Source organism: Odocoileus virginianus, chromosome 25 (assembly GCF_023699985.2).
Source record: "Odocoileus virginianus isolate 20LAN1187 ecotype Illinois chromosome 25, Ovbor_1.2, whole genome shotgun sequence".
NCBI lineage: Eukaryota > Metazoa > Chordata > Mammalia > Artiodactyla > Cervidae > Odocoileus > Odocoileus virginianus.
This window is the reverse complement of record NC_069698.1, coordinates 10,329,288-10,348,732: the sequence shown is the minus strand read 5'-3', so window position 1 is coordinate 10,348,732 and position 19,445 is coordinate 10,329,288. Positions and strand designations below refer to the sequence as shown.

Sequence of the window (19,445 nt, the reverse complement as noted above, 5' to 3'; positions counted from 1 at the left end):
ACATCTGACATGTGAGTTACAAACAAAACTGAAGTAAATGTACTTATTTATATACTTCTCTTCAAAAAGAAGTGGGTAGACTTTTGCAAAAGCTTTATAAATCATCACTGCTTGCATTTATATGGCTAGTCAAATGTTTTATATATGCTATTTGTTTAATCCTTAGAATGGCCCCATGAAATATTAGCCAAGTAATATTATCCCGTTTGCTATATAAGGGAGTAAGGCTCAGAGATAAAACAGCTCATCTAGGATCACACAAATGATAAATGGCAGAGCAGAGGCAAGAAACCAGGTCTTCCAAATTATAATTAATTGCTTCTTCCACTACACCACAGGACCACATGGCAAAAAATGTGCAAATGTCCTTAAAGAACTCAAGTGGCAAGAGATGTGGATACAGGAGAATTAGCTAAATCATTTTCCTCACTTTCAATGAATAATGGTCCTTCATGGATTTCAAAGGAAAGAATGTTTGCTTCTTTCCCGGTTCAAGAATAGGGCTGGTTTCCAAACCAGTTTGAGAGTAAAAGGCACTGGAGAAATTCAAACCCAGACATTCCATCTTACTCCTACTCAAACCAAGCTCCTCTGGTATGCAGAAGGTGAAAAAGAAAAAAGTTTGAGCATCCACCAGTATTCTCTGCAACCAAGTCTTTCAAATAAAAACAATGGTTCATTTCATTCATTCACAGTACTTTTGAGTACCTTCTATATGCAGAGGTTTTGGCTACAAAGTGGCTAATTAAACAAAGTCTCAGTTTGTATGGATAGTTCCACTGGGAAAAATAGCTATTAAGCAACTATGTGCATAAATTAGCATGATCACAATAGTTATAAATTCTACAGAGGGAGAAGAACCAGTCTAGATTATGGATGAATCAGTGAAAGTCTTGAGGAAGAGACATTTGAACTGAGTCATAAAGGATAAGCAGAAGTCAGCCAAGAGGGGAAAGAGATTCAGGCAAAGAAGACAGAGTATGCAAAGGTTTCAAGACAAGAAAAGTTTTGGGAATCAAAGGAGCCCAAAACAAGCTAGTCTGAGTAGAACACAGTGAGTAAAAAAGTTCATTTCACTGGGTGATACTGGGGAAGAAGATAGGAACCAGGTAGCCACTGAAAGTATTTTAAGCAGGAAAGTGAAATAATCTGATCAATGCTCTAGAAAGAGTGCCCTGCCTGCTGTCTGGAAAACGAATGGGAGGGGATGGGAGGGAGGAAAACAAGTGAGATAGTGGGGAAACTGGTCCAAATGAAAGATGATGATGGTTTGGCCTAAAGAAGGAGCAGTGAAGGCAGAGAAAAACACATAGATCTGAGATAACTAGAATTCAGGATCAATGTAAATTTAGTGAGTGACTAAAAGTTAGGGGTGATGGAAATTGAGGTATCAGAGTGACTTTCTAGGTATCTGGCTTCAGAGGCGGAGTGAATATAATTTCCATTTAACAATAGAGACAAACTGAGATGAGCAGATTTAGTTGGAAGGTACGAAGAGATGGAAAACAAGGGTTCAGTCTTAGCTTAAGGGCTTAATCTAAGCTTGATATACATAGAATATATCCAGGTTGAGATCATCAACTATGTAGTTAGATACAAATTCTGGAGCTCAGAAAATAAGCCTGATTTGCATATAAAAATGTAAAGAGTTATTGACATTTATATTAGACTTACAATAATGGAAATAGATAAAATAACACAGGAGAATAACACAGAAGGCAACAGAGTTCACATCTAATAAGCTTCACGACATACAGAGGTAGCAAGAACACATTCAATGGGTAAGTAAAAGAGAGAAAAAGATGGAGCAGGTAGAAAACAGAAAGGGAGCCAAGTAAAGACAGCATGTGGGACAACCCCTCTGAAAAGAGAATGATCCTGACATCCTTGGAAGAGATAATTTACTATCAAAATGTGGCAAATTTGCTTGACTTAGTCCTCCTTTATCTGTAAGTACTGAACTTACCCGATTCAGTGTGGAAGAAAATACACAAGAATAATAATTAGATTCCACTATGAAACCAAGATAGCATTCAATATCATTACCTGATTCCACATCAAGGGAGTATTTGTCAATAGCCAAGTTCATGGTTTGGTAGGCAGTAGTGCAAAAGTCTTCCAGAATCACGTAGACAGCATTGGTGACGTTAGGAAGGACAGACCTGGTGAACTTCATTCGGCTGTTCACCACAATACTGCCATTTCTGAAGTTCAGGATTTCTAAATTCTGGAATCCAGTGAGATTTGATTGGAGATAGGGAACCAACTACAATACATGTAAAGTGGTCAGTTCATTGACAAAGTTTTACGTTTTGTTCAATACACCAAAAACAAAGAAAGACGAACCTCTCCACTTTTCCAAACTGTATTCTGTCTACATTATTTAAACTGTTCATCAACAAAAGTATGAATTGTGAATTATTTGAGTCATGAGGTTATCAGCTATTTAGGCAACCCATGGAACTCACAGTTTTAGCCACCAGAGTTTATTCTCTGTTTCACTAAAGGATCGTGACAGTGAAAGCGTTATAGGTACCTACAAAGCACCGATCTCACAATAAAATGTGAAAACGAGGCTTAAACTTGTTTCAGTCCTAGAAATTATGGAATAAAAAATCCAGTATCTAAGTTGTCATATCACCGTTATGCCACATTTGTGCTTTCCTTTTTTTGTATCCACCTATCTCTGTTTTCCTACCAACCCTAGGCCATTACACTATTTGGAGATGATAGGAAATGAAAGTCCACAGCAGACCACACTTTTCTTGGCTCAGATCTTATGTTGTGGGGAGAAAGGAGTGGTTCATACATGGTTATTCACTAATGCCCGTATTTCACGTCTCATGCTTACCAGTTCTAAGAATCTTTGCTCCAGGGCTTTATACTCCAAAGAGTTTTTATTAAACAGATCTTCTGAAAACATCATGTTAGTCACTCTGAGGCTGAAGAAAACCACCACAGCTCCTACGGCTTGGGTATGACTCAAGTCATCACTTCTTGTGGGTTGAGCCACAACAGCCATCTCTGTGGAGTGAATATTTGTAGACATTTCCACATAACTGCCAACCACGCCACTTTCCTCAGGGATTGGCTCAGGCTGATAGTAATCTGTGCCTATCTGGTCCAACTCTAATGAAATATCCTGTACACCCATAATGACTTCATCTTCCAGCAGGGTGGATCTTATGGTTGGAGACAATTTGGTAGACGGTGTCATGGAAGCTTTCAGCCAGAGCTTGTCAGTACTCTGTGGTGTGCGTGCCAATGTGTCTCTGGACAGTTTCCCTAAGGGAGAAGTTCTTGCCCAAATGACATCTGACTCTGGCACGGTGGTCCTCAAAGGCTGCGTATCTGACTTCACTACTGAAATCCTGCTGTCAATCCATTCACGGTTAAATGACTCTGTAGTCTGCTCCATATCCTCCTTTAGAAAGGGTTCCACTTGATCTGCTTTATCAGTAGAAGCAGAGACTGCCACAAATGTCAGCAGAGAAGGTGGTTTGGTAACTGAGTAATAATCAATGTCGGGTATTTCTGATGTGTGCCTGGGTAGAATTGGAGATGCAGATTGAGTTGTGGTCTCTGCAAAGAGGGACACAGCAGGTCCACCAAGGGGCTCATCTTCTGCAAAGTTTGTGGACCCATCAAAAGGCCCATATTCTGCATGCTCAGTGGGTTGATCTGCAGAATCTATTTTGGCATCTGTAACTAGTTTCACATCTATCCCCTCAGTTAGCAAAAGTGAGTCCTCAGCTTCAAGCCACGACCTGGACAACGGTTCAGTGCCCTTCTCGAATGAAGTCTCACTCCACGGCCAAGTAGTCAGGTCTACCTTTTGCCCAGACCCTGAACCCAAACCACTTTCAAACATGAACTCTTTTTCCATAGTTGTGTCCGGCATCCAAGTGCTCACTTCCAATTGGTCTTTGACTTTGGAGGCCAAAGAGTCCATGCCAAACGGTGCAGTTACTTCTTTAGCAAGAGGATCAAATGTGACAGAGGAGACTGGATATGGTGAGGATGGCAAAGATACCCCAGAGTCTTCCATGGATCGTGGTGTTTCTTTTGGCACAGGATAAGTAAATGGACTTGAAGGCAATGGATTAACAGAAAGAAAATCTTCTGACCCTTCAACTTTCGTTAATCCTAAAAACAGAGTTTTCCATTAATCAATTTACAAAGATGCCAAAATATATTCCCAGTCCTAATAAAACCAGCTACCTATTTTTTCCCATTAGATCATGACAGACAGTTGTTGACTTTTACTTTGCCAAATCCAGCAAACAACAAGAAGGGATGATTATGCTTTTGTGATGTGGTACAATCACTCATGATTATAACCCCCTTCCCTGAGGATAACAAGACATCAGGTACTAAAATAACTCATCTTCAAACACTTTGGGTTTTTCTTTTTTTAACCCCGTGAAAACAGAGAACTGCTGGTAGCCATATTGACAACAAAGACTGACTCTAGTAAAATCTTAGGAAGAAAAGTCCCTAGGAAATTGAATCCCCATTTCCTGGCTATGTTTATTATCCACCATTCTTCAGGTTCACCTAATGTTCAAAAACCTGGGCTCATTATTTTTATCTTTATTCATCTTCCTCTTTCACCTATACTCTATTCCTGAGTCTCACTGATTTGTTCCCTCCTGCCACAACATCTAAATCATCTACTTGACTTTCATTTCATTAATCTCTGCTACAGCTTCCCTAGTTCAGACTTCCCCCTTCTCAAGCCTAATGCAAGCTAAAAATCTCTACTGGCCCCAAATTAATCCTATTAAAAGATACTGGCATAATCTTTGAGGCTGTTTGTTTACTACTAAAATATTCAAGCAAGTAGTTCCTAAATAGTAATATAATTTAATTATATATCCTTTAACAGGACCTTCAAAGTGTCTGTTAGGTGATCTCACCCATGATATTCATTTCTTATTATTTACCTATTTGGACTCTCCACTCCAGCCCATCAAAGCCAATTGCTCCCTTTCTCACAACTTTCCCAAGACATTTCCTCTCACTGAGTGTGGCCATGCTTTCCTCTAACCCTAGTCTCTTGCTCTCTTCAAAATCTCTGTCATCCGATGCAATTAATTATGAAAAGTGAATAAACTTCCTTACCATCTTCTAATGCGTGAGACCCAGAAGTCCTTTCTTCAGAAGCCACAGGCAGGTCAGTGTGAAGCACTGCTGGGGTGACAGAATGAAGAATCAAGCCGCTAACGTCTAAAACCTCTGGGGAAGGACTGAGGCTCACCTTCGAGGGAAAGGCTAACTTGGGTGTAGACACTAAATCACCCGAAGGGCTTTCTGACCAGAGCTCCCTGCCAGTGGCTGAAGGAAGGCCGGAGCTGAAACCAAGTGGTGAAATGCTGCTCATGGTGGATTCATCTGCTGAGGGCCATTCAGCTTGAGGGGTATTATCCTGGAGGGGCAAAAAGAGGCTAAATCATATCATAGATAAAAGAAACACATACAAGTAACTTCAAATCATCATCCATCCATCTACATTCCCAGATTTTACAGGGACAAAAGGCAATTTAATATTGGGGAAGGAGTGGGGTATGGGCTCTAGAAGCAAACAGATCTATAATTAAATCCCAATTCAACCACTTACTAGTTGGAAAATCTAGAGAAAAATCATGTATCACTTGAACCTCACCTGAAAAATGGGAATAGATGACATATCATATTTAAAAGATCCCAAACAAAGTGAGTTTGTGGGATAAAGCATTTCTCTTGCTTTAGATGGTTCCTTTCCCTCTATCTTATTACTGTGCTTTAAATACACAGACATTACTAATATCTTTACTTTGTTGTCAAAAGCCTAAGCATGTTGCTCACGGCAGGAAAAGCAATCGGTAATTTTATTCATCATTCTGAAAGGTATTAAACATTAATTATAGGTCTTTCATTTTTATAAGAATGCCACCAAGTGAAATGTGGTCTCTTACCTTAAATAAGTAGCCATATCTGCAAATTATAGCAATATCTGTGAATTATAGTATCACCTTTACTAACATAGTACTAATTGTATCTTAAAATTTAGCTGGTGGCTCAGGCAGTAAAGTATCTGCATGCAATACAGGAGACCTAGGTTTGATCCCTGGGTTGGGAAGATCGCATGGAGATGGGAATGGCAATCCACTCCACTATTCTTGCTTGGAGAATCCCATGGACAGAGGAGCCTGGCGGACTACAACCCATGGGGTTGTAAAGAGTCAGACACGACTGAGTGACTAAGCACATACACAGGAATAGAAAAGTGGGCAGAAACACAATCCTTGAACATATTAATTGTTTAATCCTGTGAAGATCAGTCTATGTAAAAAAGTTTAATGACGATGTTAATAGGTAAAATGGCCATGACATTGGATAGGAGTTTATATATTCCAATATATGCTGAATAACAAAACCCAAGAAGTGTCATATGCATAGAAGGAATGCATAAAATATTTCCTAGGTGAAAACTGAAAAAGAAAAATAGGAAAGATCAATCATTTTTTACTCTAAATAGCATTAAAATCTCATGCAGATCTCTTAAAGACACCAATGCCCATGCCACACACCCCAGCGATCCTAACTTAACTGGTCTAAGGGTGGGACCAAGACATGGTATTACACTTTTAAAGGTTCCTCGGTAAAGGATGGAGCCTCATCACATGCCCACTGTATTATTCCAGCATGGGCTTCTAAGATACTTCTTTAGTTGTTGAATCATTGTATTTTCTCATTAACTGGAAACTTTAAGAAAATTTCCACAAGCATAAACCTGCCTAAAAACTAGAATTCATGGAATAGCTATGAACAAAATGAAGTCCATGAAAACTAAGAATAAGGAACTCTGAATAGAATCCCTTCCCCGTTCCTCCAGGAGATTCTTGCCAGGGGTAGTGAACTTTCACTGGCACATACACTCAAGCCTAACATGCTTTTTAAACAAATGCACACCATTTTAAGGTGGCTAACTATAGTTTAGTCTATGGCCATGAACTAGCTCAACCTACTAAGCTATGGAGGGACTCAACTCAGTCACATCACCTAATTAGTCCTTTATGCTTTGCCTACACACTTTCCCTTGTCTCTCCATCAAGGGTCCACACGATGAAGCATTAGACAGTACACTCCCCCAATCACAAAGGAGGAAACAGGAGGCAAGAAATTACTTAGCATGTCCAAATTCACCCCTTCTTCTAGTGACAAATGCACAGTAGATCATTGGGAATACATAGAAATACTCTCAGTTTCATCCACTATTTCTGAACTAAAAGCACTAGATCAAGTAACTAATTCTCCTTTGTGGAACTCTGACACCAACACTTTCTTCCCTGTTCAGACTCCTTTAATTAGGTCCTATTTTACGTTGGGCCATCCTGTTGATTATTTTTATCTGTCACAACCCTAGCTCCTTCTCTTCGCTGATAACTTCATCACCCCCACTCCCTTACGAGCTGTCTTCTGTTTGAGTTTGCATGTTCAGAAGCAGAAGATCAAAAAACAGGGAGAGTGAGAGGTTAGGGTATTTCTCTCCTCTAAGCCCCCACGCTGTGTGTTGTGCAGTGGCTGCGTCCCCCTACAACTGAAGCTTCCGCTCTTACTGGGCTCTGGAAACTGCATTTCCTCCTCCTGCCCCAAAACTCAATGGACGGGAATGGCTTCTCACTGCTGTTAGCCTCAGCACACTTTGAGATTTCCTTTTTCATTCCCTCAACCTCACACTACTATCCAGGGTGTTCTGCTACTACCGAAACCCTAACTGAGCCATGTTCTGTAGTGCAATGTATTTTAAATATCCATAAAGGTTTGCATCATTTTTGTCAAAAGGTGATTACAAGATTTGTGATGAAATACAAATGGCCAGAAAAGGAGGAAGAGAATGGATTAAAACAACAACATGAACAAAAATGGTATCATTCTGGCAAATTTAATTAGAAATAAAGAATCTAGAGAGTAAAGAGGGAAGTGATGGAAAGGGGATGGTGCAATATTAGTATATATTTTTGGCAATGTGACTTGGTCAAAAATAGAAATTAGATAAAGACACATCTGAGCATTAGACTGGAGTCTAGTGATCTAGGTCTGATGAACTGAATATATAGAGAAAAGCAAAATATATATCAAAGGAAGAGGAAGACCATCCTCAAAAGACTAGATGTAACTGATGCAAATGATATATTAAAAAAAAAAACCATTTCAGGATAAGAAATTACCTCTTGGGAATTCTCTCATCAGAAGTGAACCTGAGGATATAAAAACTTGATTCATGGGTAAGGCCAAAAAGATGATTTAAATTAGGGAAAAGATTTCTGGCATTTTTCTAGTAAATTTTAATATTTTACAGTATGTCATCACCAAGAATGTATTCAACCTTCATAACTTCATAACTCTATATAGTGAAAGTAGCTTGTGATCACTGACCTATGTACGTGGTGCTCCTATATAACTTAGCACCAAACAGATACATAAAGTTGCCTTATATTTCTGACTAGAGAATCTAAAACTTTCTGGGTCCTCAAAAATGAGCCAGAGTGATGTCAGCAAGATGAATGAGTAAGACATCCCCAACTCACACTCCCCTTTCAACCACAGCAGTTTACACCCTTTGTGGACAAAAGTGCCTTTGCGGGAGCTGCGGGATTCAGTCCTGTGCACCAAGGGACCCGGAAGGAGTCTGGCGCACCCAGCACATTGGGTTATAAGCATACAGACTTCGGTCCTGGCTGTGGACCTGAGGTGGCCCATGAACTGGCTCCAGCCCCTCTTGGACACAATCTGGGAGCCACTGGAGAACAATAACTTGGACCATCAACCTTTGTGGAGGTCCAAGAGTCCAACAGAGTAGCTCCAAAAACACCACTAGATCCAAGTTCAGACACACTGTTGAGGGTAAGCGAGATGGTTTCACACCTCATCCTTCCCACACGGCAACGCAGCCCAGGGCCGAGAGAGCACCTCTCTGCACAAGATCTCTGCACAGAGGAAAGTGAGAGCGTGTGAGTCAGTCTCTGGCCGCCCCAGCTGCGCAGGTCCTGGTATTTCTCTCTCACTCTGTCCTGAGTACTGAGTTGTAAGATGCACATCTAGGGGCTGGGAAGTGGCTGAAAGAAGGGCAGTCAGGACTCTGAACGTATTAAAGGGATACAGATCCTACTAATTGCATGACAGACTCCATCAGGAGGCCTGACCATGAGTTGCCAAAACGCTTTGCCCATTGATCCCCCTTCCACAGCCCACGGGCATCTCCAGGACGGGGTGCCTCACCCCCACACACCTGCTCCACCCCAGGGCTGGTTCCTTGGACACCCTCCCCACGGCAGAGAGAGCGACCTCTGGCAGACAGCTAGGGAAGGGAAAGCCAGGCCTGCATCTACAGGCCAGGAAGAGATGACAAACTTTAGCGTCTGCACGTCCCTCGGGAAAGCCAAAGGAGCTCAGCCATCACTCAGCCCGGGTGCATTGCAGGGTCAAGAGGGCACACAAGCCTAAGAATCTGCCGCAAGAGGGGGCAAGAAGCACCGAGAAGGTATATCCATAGGAGGTCTGAGAAAAACAGAAAGAAATATTCACACAGTTACATGAAAAGATATTCAAAATCACCTTTGACAGGGAAATGCAAATCAAAACCACACAAAGCATCATCTCACACCTGTTGGAATGGCTATTTTCAAAAAAGATAAAAGTGCTGCCAAAGGTGTGTGGAAAAGGGACCCATGTGCACTGTTAGTGAGAATGTAAATAGGTACAGCCATTGTGGAAAAGAGTATACAGTTTCTTCAAAAAAATTAAAAACAGAACTACCATGTGATCCAGCAATCTCACTTCTGGATATATGGCTGAAGGAAACTAAATCAGTCTGTCAAAGAGTTATCTGCATTCTCAGGCTCACTGCAGCATTATGCAGAATAGTAAGATATGGAAACAACCTGTGCTCATCAGTGGATATATGGATAAAGATGTGCTACATATATACAATGGAATATTATAGAGCCATGAAGGAGAAAGAAGTCCTGCCATTTGTTGACATGAATGGACTTGGAGGGCATTAGGCTAAGTGAAATCAATCAGAAGAAAAGCTCAAATACTGTATGATACCACTTACACGTAGAATCTGAGAAAGTCACACTCAAAAATGGTTGTAGAATGGTGTTTTCCAGGGGCTGGGGGTGAGGAGATGGAGAGATGTCAGTCAAAGAGTACAAACTCGCAGCTCTAAGCCAAGTAAGTTCTGGGTATCTAATGTACAACATGGTGGCTATAGTTAACAGTACTGTTATAAACTTGAAATTTGTCTAAACAGTAACTCTTAAATGTTCTTACCACCAAAAAAAAAAAAAGTATGTGAAGTGATGGAGCTGTTAACTAACTCTACTGTGATAAGTACTTCACAATATATAGCAAATCATATTGTACACCTTAAATTTATACAATGTTCTGTGTCAATTATATCTCAAGAAAGGGGAAATAAAAAGAACTGCCCAGATGGAGACAGCAATTCCAGAGTTCAATTCCAGATAAATGAAAAGAAAACAAATTGAAGTCTAGAACGTAGAAGTAAAACAAATAGAAGCTTTTGTTTTGCCAAAGGTTCAGTGCTTTATAAGGCCATCCTTTGGTTTACAAAAATCTTTTGTTAGAAAGCGGGATAGAGCATGCACATGTATGTGAACATAATAAAAGTACCAAATTTTATAACTAGAAAGACTCTTAAGAATCATTTAATCAAAACTGGCCTATTAAAAATAAGGAACTGAGGTTCACAGATGGGAAATGACCACAGTCACAAAAAAATAGAGAAAAAAAATCTGAACTAGATGCTGAGTTACTAGAATTCTGTCCTTGGGCTTCACTCACCATATCGGACATTTTGTTGAAGAATACCTACAAGTGTATATACCCAGGGGGCAAAAGGATTTCCAGGGGAGAAACGAGAGCTACCAGACTTGGCAGTCAGTTCTCATCCAGGCTGGCATGTGTGCACAGATCCAAGACTCAGGTGAAAAAAGAGCAGAGAAAGGAGGAAAGACCATTTTCTAATATTTAAATGTCTGCTATGGTGAATATAGAAGCTATTTGTATGTAAGGGCAAGTTTCTTCCTTTCTCATTTTTTTCTATTATCCTAAAATTATATATGTATTCAATTTTAAGAAAGCCATTTAGTCAATACTAAGTTCTGTCCCTCAAAAAAGTTGTTATGAGCATGAGAATCATACCACACCAGAGACTTCACTAGCTTTCCTCTTAGCTATCTAAAACCACTTCCAGAAATGTGTTAAAGCGACCTGTGCTTCCAGTTGAGTCAGGTATATTTATACTGTTGTAATTCTAGGTGTGCATTTTTTCAAAATTCTGGGAGAGATGATGAAGCTCCTCGACTTATACTTAAGAATTTGAGTTTTCAAAATGGATTAAAGGTCTAAATGTAAGAACAGAAACTATAAAACTCCTAGAGGAGAACATAGGCAAAACACTCTCCGACATGAATCACAGCAGGATCCTCTAGGACCCACCTCCCAAAATATTGGAAATAAAAGCAAAAATAAACAAATGGGACCTAATGAAACTTAAAAGCTTTTGCACAACAAAGGAAACTATAAGCAAGGTGAAAAGACAGCCCTCAGATTGGGAGAAAACAATAGCAAATGAAGCAACAGACAAAGGATTAATCTCAAAAATATACAAGCAACTCCTGCAGCTCAATTTCAGAAAAATAAATGACCCAATCAAAAAATGGGCCAAAGAACTAAACAGACATTTCTCCAAAGAAGATATATAGATGGCTAACAAACACATGAAAAGATGCTCAACATCACTCATTATCAGAGAAATGCAAATCAAAACCACAATGAGGTACCATTACACGCCAGGCAGGATGGCTGCTATCCAAAAGTCTACAAGCAATAAATGCTGGAGAGGGTGTGGAGAAAAGGGAACCCTCTTACACTGTTGGTGGGAATGCAAACTAGTACAGCCGCTATGGAAAACAATGTGGAGATTTCTTAAAAAACTGGAAATAGAACTGCCATATGACCCAGCAATCCCACTTCTGGGCATACACACCGAGGAAACCAGATCTGAAAGAGACACGTGCACCCCAATGTTCATCGCAGCACTGTTTATAATAGCCAGGACATGGAAGCAACCCAGATGCCCATCAGCAGACGAATGGATGAGGAAGCTGTGGTACATATACACCATGGAATATTACTCAGCCATTAAAAAGAATTCATTTGAATCAGTTCTAATGAGATGGATGAAACTGGAGCCCATTATACAGAGCGAAGTAAGCCAGAAAGATAAAGACCATTACAGTATACTAACGCATATATATGGAATTTAGAAAGATGGTAACGATAACCCTATATGCAAAACAGAAAAAGAGACTCAGATGTATAGAACAGACTTGTGGACTCTGTGTGAGAAGGCGAGGGTGGGATGTTTCGAGAGAACAGCATCGAAACATTTATATTATCTACGGTGAAACAGATCACCAGCCCAGGTTGGATGCATGAGACGAGTGCTCGGGGCTGGTGCACTGGGAGGACCCAGAGGGATCGGGTGGTGAGGGAGGTGGGAAGGGGGACCGGGATGGGGAATACATGTAAATCCATGGCTGATTCATGTCAATGTATGACAAAACCCACTGCAATGATGTAAAGTAATTAGCCTCCAACTAATAAAAATAAATGGAAAAAAAAAAAAGAAAAAAAAAAAGAATTTGAGTTTTATCAGACAGAGCCTATGACCTGACACACATTAGGAAAGGCAGTTGAATCCTCAGTGAAAAAGAAATCCTCAAGCAAACATACATGATTTTAATACACCTGTAAACTAAATTCCTTTTCATTTTATAAAAATTAAACAATTCTGTAATGAAAGTTAAGCCACAGGTAAGCAACATAAAATGTGAAGTAAAACAAGTTGATTTTTTAAATAAAGAAAGAAGACTATCTATTCCAAACAAGTACCCCCTAAAAAAAAAATGGCATGGCAATGAAGCTTGCTCATATATTTTGAAAGGTAAACACATACATGCCAGGAATAGCACTTCATTTATTTTTATATGAATAGATGTTCCCATAGTAACAAATTCAACTCCTGAATTCTTCTTTTAGCTCAATGTAGTATATCAACAAGTTCAATATTATACTGGCCAGGTTCAGTTCTGCTAATGCCGACTGAAAAGCTTGCTAAGTGCTATAGGAAGCATACTGTGCAACAAGTGATTTTCCAAATCAGAAGGCCAAAAGGTGTCAAATTCAATATCCCCAAATTACTACCTCTAAAATAATTTCTAAAAATAAATTCTGGTTAAAAAAAAAACAAAAAATTCACTTCTATCAGAGAGGACAGAGAGGAAGGGGAGAAGCAATAACCGGAGACTTCTAATTAATCATATTTTTCTTTCATGTCTTATTATCACCCATTAACATTCCAACGTCTCCTCAAACTGAAAAACCAAGGAGTTGGCCTAAATGCACATAGAACCACAGAATAAGCAACATAAATGAACAAATGAGTACAGTTAGTCAGTGTTTGCCATAAAACGGGCAGCCTCTTTCAACCAAGCTCCAGCCACTTCTTGCAATGGAAAATGTAAACAATGATACCGGATTTTCTGGCTTTCAAAGTTGTTGAAAATCTGCATTTTTATGCAAAAAAATCTCCTAATTTTTAAAAACTGGCTTAAAAAAAAAAATAGCCCCAAAGCACACGCCTATAGCTGGATCTAGTCAGCTTACCTCCAGGTTGCAAACCCTGGCTTATATAAAATTTGTGTCTTTACATCATTCTAAGCTATCATCACAGACCTGTGGTGACAGAAGCCCTGACCAGGAGGGACCCGAAGGAACAGAGGCTGGAGGCATGCGTTTGCAGGGGGTCGCCACTCCCCGCCACCACGCCCTGAATAAACTCCGATGACAGCGCCACCTTATTTGTGTACAAGTCTGTCTAACACCACCAGACTGGAAACCACCTCTTGTAGGCAAGACCACACCTTATTCCTCTGAGTCTCCCCAGCACTTGGCACATGAAAAGGACCAAATAAATATACTTGAATGAGTAAGTGGATGAATAAACAAACACCAAATGAATGTAATCTCTGATGTCAATCTCCCTCTAACCTTTTTTCTCCGTTATGGAACTTGGTGAAATGAGTGTTTCCAGTGACTCCACAGTTCAAAACTGAGCTTCTCTACACTGAGCAGAAGCAATGGCTGCTCATATTGATGGTTAAGCCAGTTTGAGGCAGACTTTCTAAATTTCCACTGCTGGATGAAAGCCAAGAAACAGATATTTGAAATCAATTTAACATTAGTTTCTTTTCTGCCATATGGGACAGAAAAGAAGTCTCAAGAGGGTAGAAAGAGTGGGGAATGTAGAAGGGAATGTCCATGCAACTATGTGATAACAGAAGATCCTGGAATTGTTGTAGACAGTTTGGTCTTTAGTGGTATTGTGGTTGTTTTTCCACTGACACTGCAGGAAGCTACTTTCTTTTTGACTGGTTGCTTCTGGGCAGGTGTCATGGCAAGTGGAGATTTGAAGGGACAGAAGTGTGCCCAGGGGAGTTGACGGGTAGGAACAGAAAGAAAAGTTTATTTCATGCTGTTTCTCTGCAAATGGGAATGTTTTCTGCCCAGGATAAAGGGAGGCTGATTTAGAGTCCCAGGCAGTATTTGTCATTTGTCAACCAGGCACTATTTTTACTCTTCTTTCTCTCTTTTCCTTAGGCACACTGTTCTGTAGGCTTTGGATTCTATAAACGTTTCCTTCAATACAGTCCCTGTAACAAAAACCTATACTCTGTACCTATGTACATCGAATTTATATTTCTGGGTAACTTTTAGAGAACAACTCAGTGGACACTTACAGTTTAATTATCACCAAACAAGTATGAACCACAAATAGGCTTTCTACCATTTGCGGACTTTGGCAATGCCAAGTGTATGGACTTCGTTTAATCACTGCAGAAGTCTTAAATTATCTGCGGTTGGGTCCATGAGATGACAACTATGAATAATGTTCCAAGGATGATGTAAGAAAATATTTGAAACAGGAACAGCTTGGGAAATCCATGATGCCAAAGTAAGCAGGTAGGTGTATAAAGAAGAGAAGTTTTAGAGCCTGGTTCTAGGCATAAAACACAGAAACAGGCTTACCAGAATAGACGGCAGGGCTTGCTGAAGACTTGAACTTTGAGTGTTCCAAACTCGGTCTTCACTTTGGGGAAGTAAAACCCCTCTCACTAAAGAAAGAATAACATTAAAGAAATTTTTAGTTAAGATACTACTATGTTTAAGGTTCAGAGACAATTAAAAACCAAGTTCTTCCTTTTTATAAGCTTAGATTTGGGTAGAACAAATGGAAAGATCTTGCCTAGAAAACGCTTGATACTTTATTCAAATGTTTTACTTATATTAGCACCATCTATCTAAATTATAAGACTCCAACATAAATATTCTTCCCATTGTTACATTTTGAACACCCTTATTTTCTAATTTTAATAAGAAAGTTGAATCGAAATTCCAATTCATTTGGGTGATGCCAAAAATGGAGAAAATTATGCAAAACTATTTCCTTTTTGGCAGCAAAACTATTTCCTTTTTGGCAGAAACTACCTTTGAAAAACAGGGTAAGACACCGGAGAGTTTATCACTATACCAATACCAATACTAAAGAGTCACAAAGTTAAGAGAGTAGATTATAAAATTCAACTCAGTAAGATTTACTGTATCCTCACTAGTTACTATAGACTTCGATGATATTGAGGCTATAAATATTAATAAAGCCAAGTTTCTTTTGTCGAAGTGTTCCCTATGTCAGAGAGATAAATAAAACAATATGAGAGGCATTTATATAATGTATGTGAACACAGACAAAAAATAGAATGATTTTTCCTGGAGGAGAGAGGGAATCAATAAAAATTAAAAAGAAGGGGTTGTGAGAAAGGTGATCTGGTGTATACACCAAAAAGAGAAGCAAAATCTCTCTGTATTTACCTACTGCACTGACACCTGGGTCGGGAAGATCCCGTGGAGAAGGAAATGGCACCCCACTCCAGGACCTTTTGCCTGGAAAATCCCATGGACCAAGGAGCCTGGTAGGCTATAGTCCATGGGGTCGCAAAGAGTCAGACATGACTGAGCGACTTCACTTTCACTTTTCACTGCACTGACATAAAGGGATCAATCAAAAACCAAACTTTATTTTTGGAAAATAAGTACTTTCCGAAACTTTTTCTCGACTGTGTGTTCAGTTAACTTGTCTTCTGCGGAAAACCAGCAGCAGGAAATCAAAGATGAATATATCTTTTCATGATGGTCAAGTTACCTAGGAAGCTGCAGCCATTCAGAACTCTGAAGCTGCGTGACAACAGAAATGGATTTTAGGAACAAAATTCTGAGCAACGGAAATGTACACCTACTGAAAGGCAAAGCACCTGAACTAGTTTGTGCTGGAAATCCTAAAGCTTTTGTTAAACTTGCTGAGAGTTACTGACCTCTTTCTAGGACACCTTCTAGAAGGTAGCTCCACACAAGGCTCCACATAAAAATAAGACCTCACTATGCTGTTTGTAGGCTGCTGTCCATGGGGTCGCTAAGAGTTGGACACGACTGAGCGACTTCACTTTCACTTTTCACTTTCATGCATTGAAGGGAATGGCAACCCACTCCAGTGTTCTTGCCTGGAGAATCCCAGGGACGGGGGAGCCTGGTGGGCTGCTGTCTATGGGGTCGCACAGAGTCGGATACAACTGAAGCGACTTAGCAGCAGCAGCAGCATGCTGTTTATGGATTTAGTTTCCTAAACAGCCTCATTTTGCCTATTGCATATCTTAATCCTCATGCCATTCATTCACCAGAAACCCCTGATTAACCTACCCGAATTAGGTGCATGGCTAATAGTGATTAGTTTAGTGACTATGAACTAAAACAGGGAAAGAAAAATATGAACTATGGAAATAAACCTAAAGCACCATTAATATCAGGATGGTTTCTGCCTAATGCAGCCTAGAGAGTGCTAAGAACAATATATATATATGGGGAATTTCGTTTTATGAGAATATACTGGAAAAGAAACTAAAACTATACAAAGACTTAATGGTTATACAACTTACCTTTGATAAGCTGAAGGGAGTCAGGATCTGGATTCAAAGAAGAGCTCCCCAGCAAAAAATTCTGGTGCAGTGTCTCAGCAATATAATCTCTGAAGTTACTAATTGTATAAACAGCGGTGGGCTTATCATCCAATTCTACAAGACCATGGTTTTCCACCTTGTTGGAATGTAGGCTAATTAGGTCCCAGGTGGTATTGCTGATAGCCTCCCCATTGAAGGTAACCGCATAGTGAACATCTATGCCACTGTGGATGACAAGAGAAACAGATTAGGGCCTGCCAAGGAAACACAAAGAAAGGAACTCTGGAGCCTCAGAGAGCAAACGTTAGACCTAGAGGGAGAGTCTCAAAAGGCAAGGATCCCCTCAGCTTTCTCTGTAGACTCTGGATGGCAACATTTAGCCACTCCCCTTCTCCTTCCGGAAAACAGAGAGGTTATAGTTCTAAGAACTTGGAGGCCATAGCGTCAGCCTGCATAATACCTGAGCATCTTCTTCCCCCATGTTCTCACCCCTTCAAAATCAACTGTTCCTTTTCACTCTCAGCCAGCTACCTTCTTTCCCTATTAGGGTTTCTCCTCCCTGATTTAAAGAAACCAAACCAAACCTTCTAACTCCATCCAACAATGGGAAATCCTCTCATATCTCATTACTGTTGCTGGGTGATTTATGCACTCCACAATGGGGAGCGAGACAGAAAAGCAGCTTAACGACTATGAACTGAAACAGTCATCTATTGTGAAAGGAGAATATGAACTATTTGGAAATACAGCTAACTGATGACTTGTGAGTCTTTTTTTTAAATATCATGCTAGAATATCTTCTAATATGGCAGCTATCTAAGTCTCTTGTTTGACAGCCCAGACAATTTACAGTCCCATAAAGTTTAATAGTGAACTGTAAAAAACTTACTAAGAAATGATGGTTTTTTGGCCTAGTAGGAATGATAACTCTAAAGTTTATGACTTTACTTGCCTGTAGGACATTTAGCAAATTAGTTAATTCAGCTAACAAATTATTTGTATCTAATTTGGCGGGGCTTCCCTGGTGGCTCAGTGGTAAAGAATCTGCCTGCCAATCCAAGAGACGCAGGTTTGATCCCTGGGTTGAGAAGATCCTCTGGAGAAGGAAATGGCTACCCACTCTAGTATTCTTGCCTGAGAAACACAAGGATAGAGGAGCCTGGCAGGCTACAGTCCATGGGGTCAAAAACAGCTGTATACAACTTGGTGACTAAATAGCAACCTCTAAATAGCAATCCGTTCCCAATTAACTATATATATTTCTTCCAAATGCTCTAGAAACTAGCTCTCATTTTTCTGCTGGCTCCCTCGTTAATGAGTTGAATAAAATTTTGACAAGTGTTAATAAGTAACTTTGTCTGGGAATGGGGCCTTTTCACCATCTTTCCACAGGCAAACAAAGAGATGATTTCTTGGAATAAAGGATAAAGTGAAAACAAATAAGTAGGAACTGATATGGCATTTGACATTTTCTTAAATGATCATTTTGAAGAAACATCAGAATATAAGATTTTTAAACCAACAGAACTACACCTTCTAGACCAACTCAGACTTATCCAACAGCTAAAAACTAACATTTTTGTAAGTGCTTACAATGACAGGTTATTTCCCAGGCTTTGTCTGATTTAATACTCATAACAAACATGAAGGTTTTATTACCTTCAGATTATTGTTAAGAAACTACGCTTTAAAGAAGTTAAAAGGCTTGCCTAAAATTTCACAATATGTAAAGGGGTAGAAGTCAAAATTCAAACACAGATGTGCCTGACTCTGGCACCAGCATTCTGAATGAGTACATGATGCTCAGGAACTTTAAACTATTAACAGAAAAAAAGTCATCAGGAGAACAGCTTTGCTCTACTCATCACCCTCGCTTCCAGCCGGTCTGTGAGACACAGCCATCAAAACAATACCCAACAAGAAAACCGTACTCCTCCAGAGGAAAGGAGAGCACCACCCTCTCAAAGCTGAACCTCTGAAGGCAGACGTGCATGGAAACGACCTGCCATCTTCAGACATTCTGTTGGAGCAAAATGATGCCCAAACCAAAGCACTCAAATGAATGAAGCATTTCCTCTTCTGAGCTCACTTATATATTCCTTGATGATAGACTGTGCTGTTTCGTAGAAAGATTTTGTTTATACTGAATGCCTTGCAGTCCGTCCTTGAGTTTCTGTCTCCAATGTCTGACTTGGTACCTGGCATTCAATGCCTAGTAGATTAACAGAAATCTATACTTGCCTGAATATAGAGAGAAAACTCCAGCCTTAATTAAGGTATTCACATATCTTTAGAATAAAA

The 19,445-nt window shown here is 39.9% G+C and overlaps 1 protein-coding gene across 1 annotated transcript in view; it reads right to left on the bottom strand.

Moving 5' to 3' along the window:
* Positions 1-19,445, bottom strand: part of IMPG2 (interphotoreceptor matrix proteoglycan 2) — a 76,278-nt gene that overhangs the window by 15,611 nt on the left and 41,222 nt on the right. Inside the window, exons 10-14 of the mRNA XM_070454960.1 lie at positions 17,124-17,368; positions 15,166-15,251; positions 5,125-5,428; positions 2,852-4,146; positions 2,047-2,266 (exon numbers count right to left, since the gene is read on the bottom strand). Coding sequence (XP_070311061.1) covers positions 2,047-2,266; positions 2,852-4,146; positions 5,125-5,428; positions 15,166-15,251; positions 17,124-17,368 — 2,150 coding nt within the window. The remainder of the gene's footprint in view (positions 1-2,046; positions 2,267-2,851; positions 4,147-5,124; positions 5,429-15,165; positions 15,252-17,123; positions 17,369-19,445) is intronic.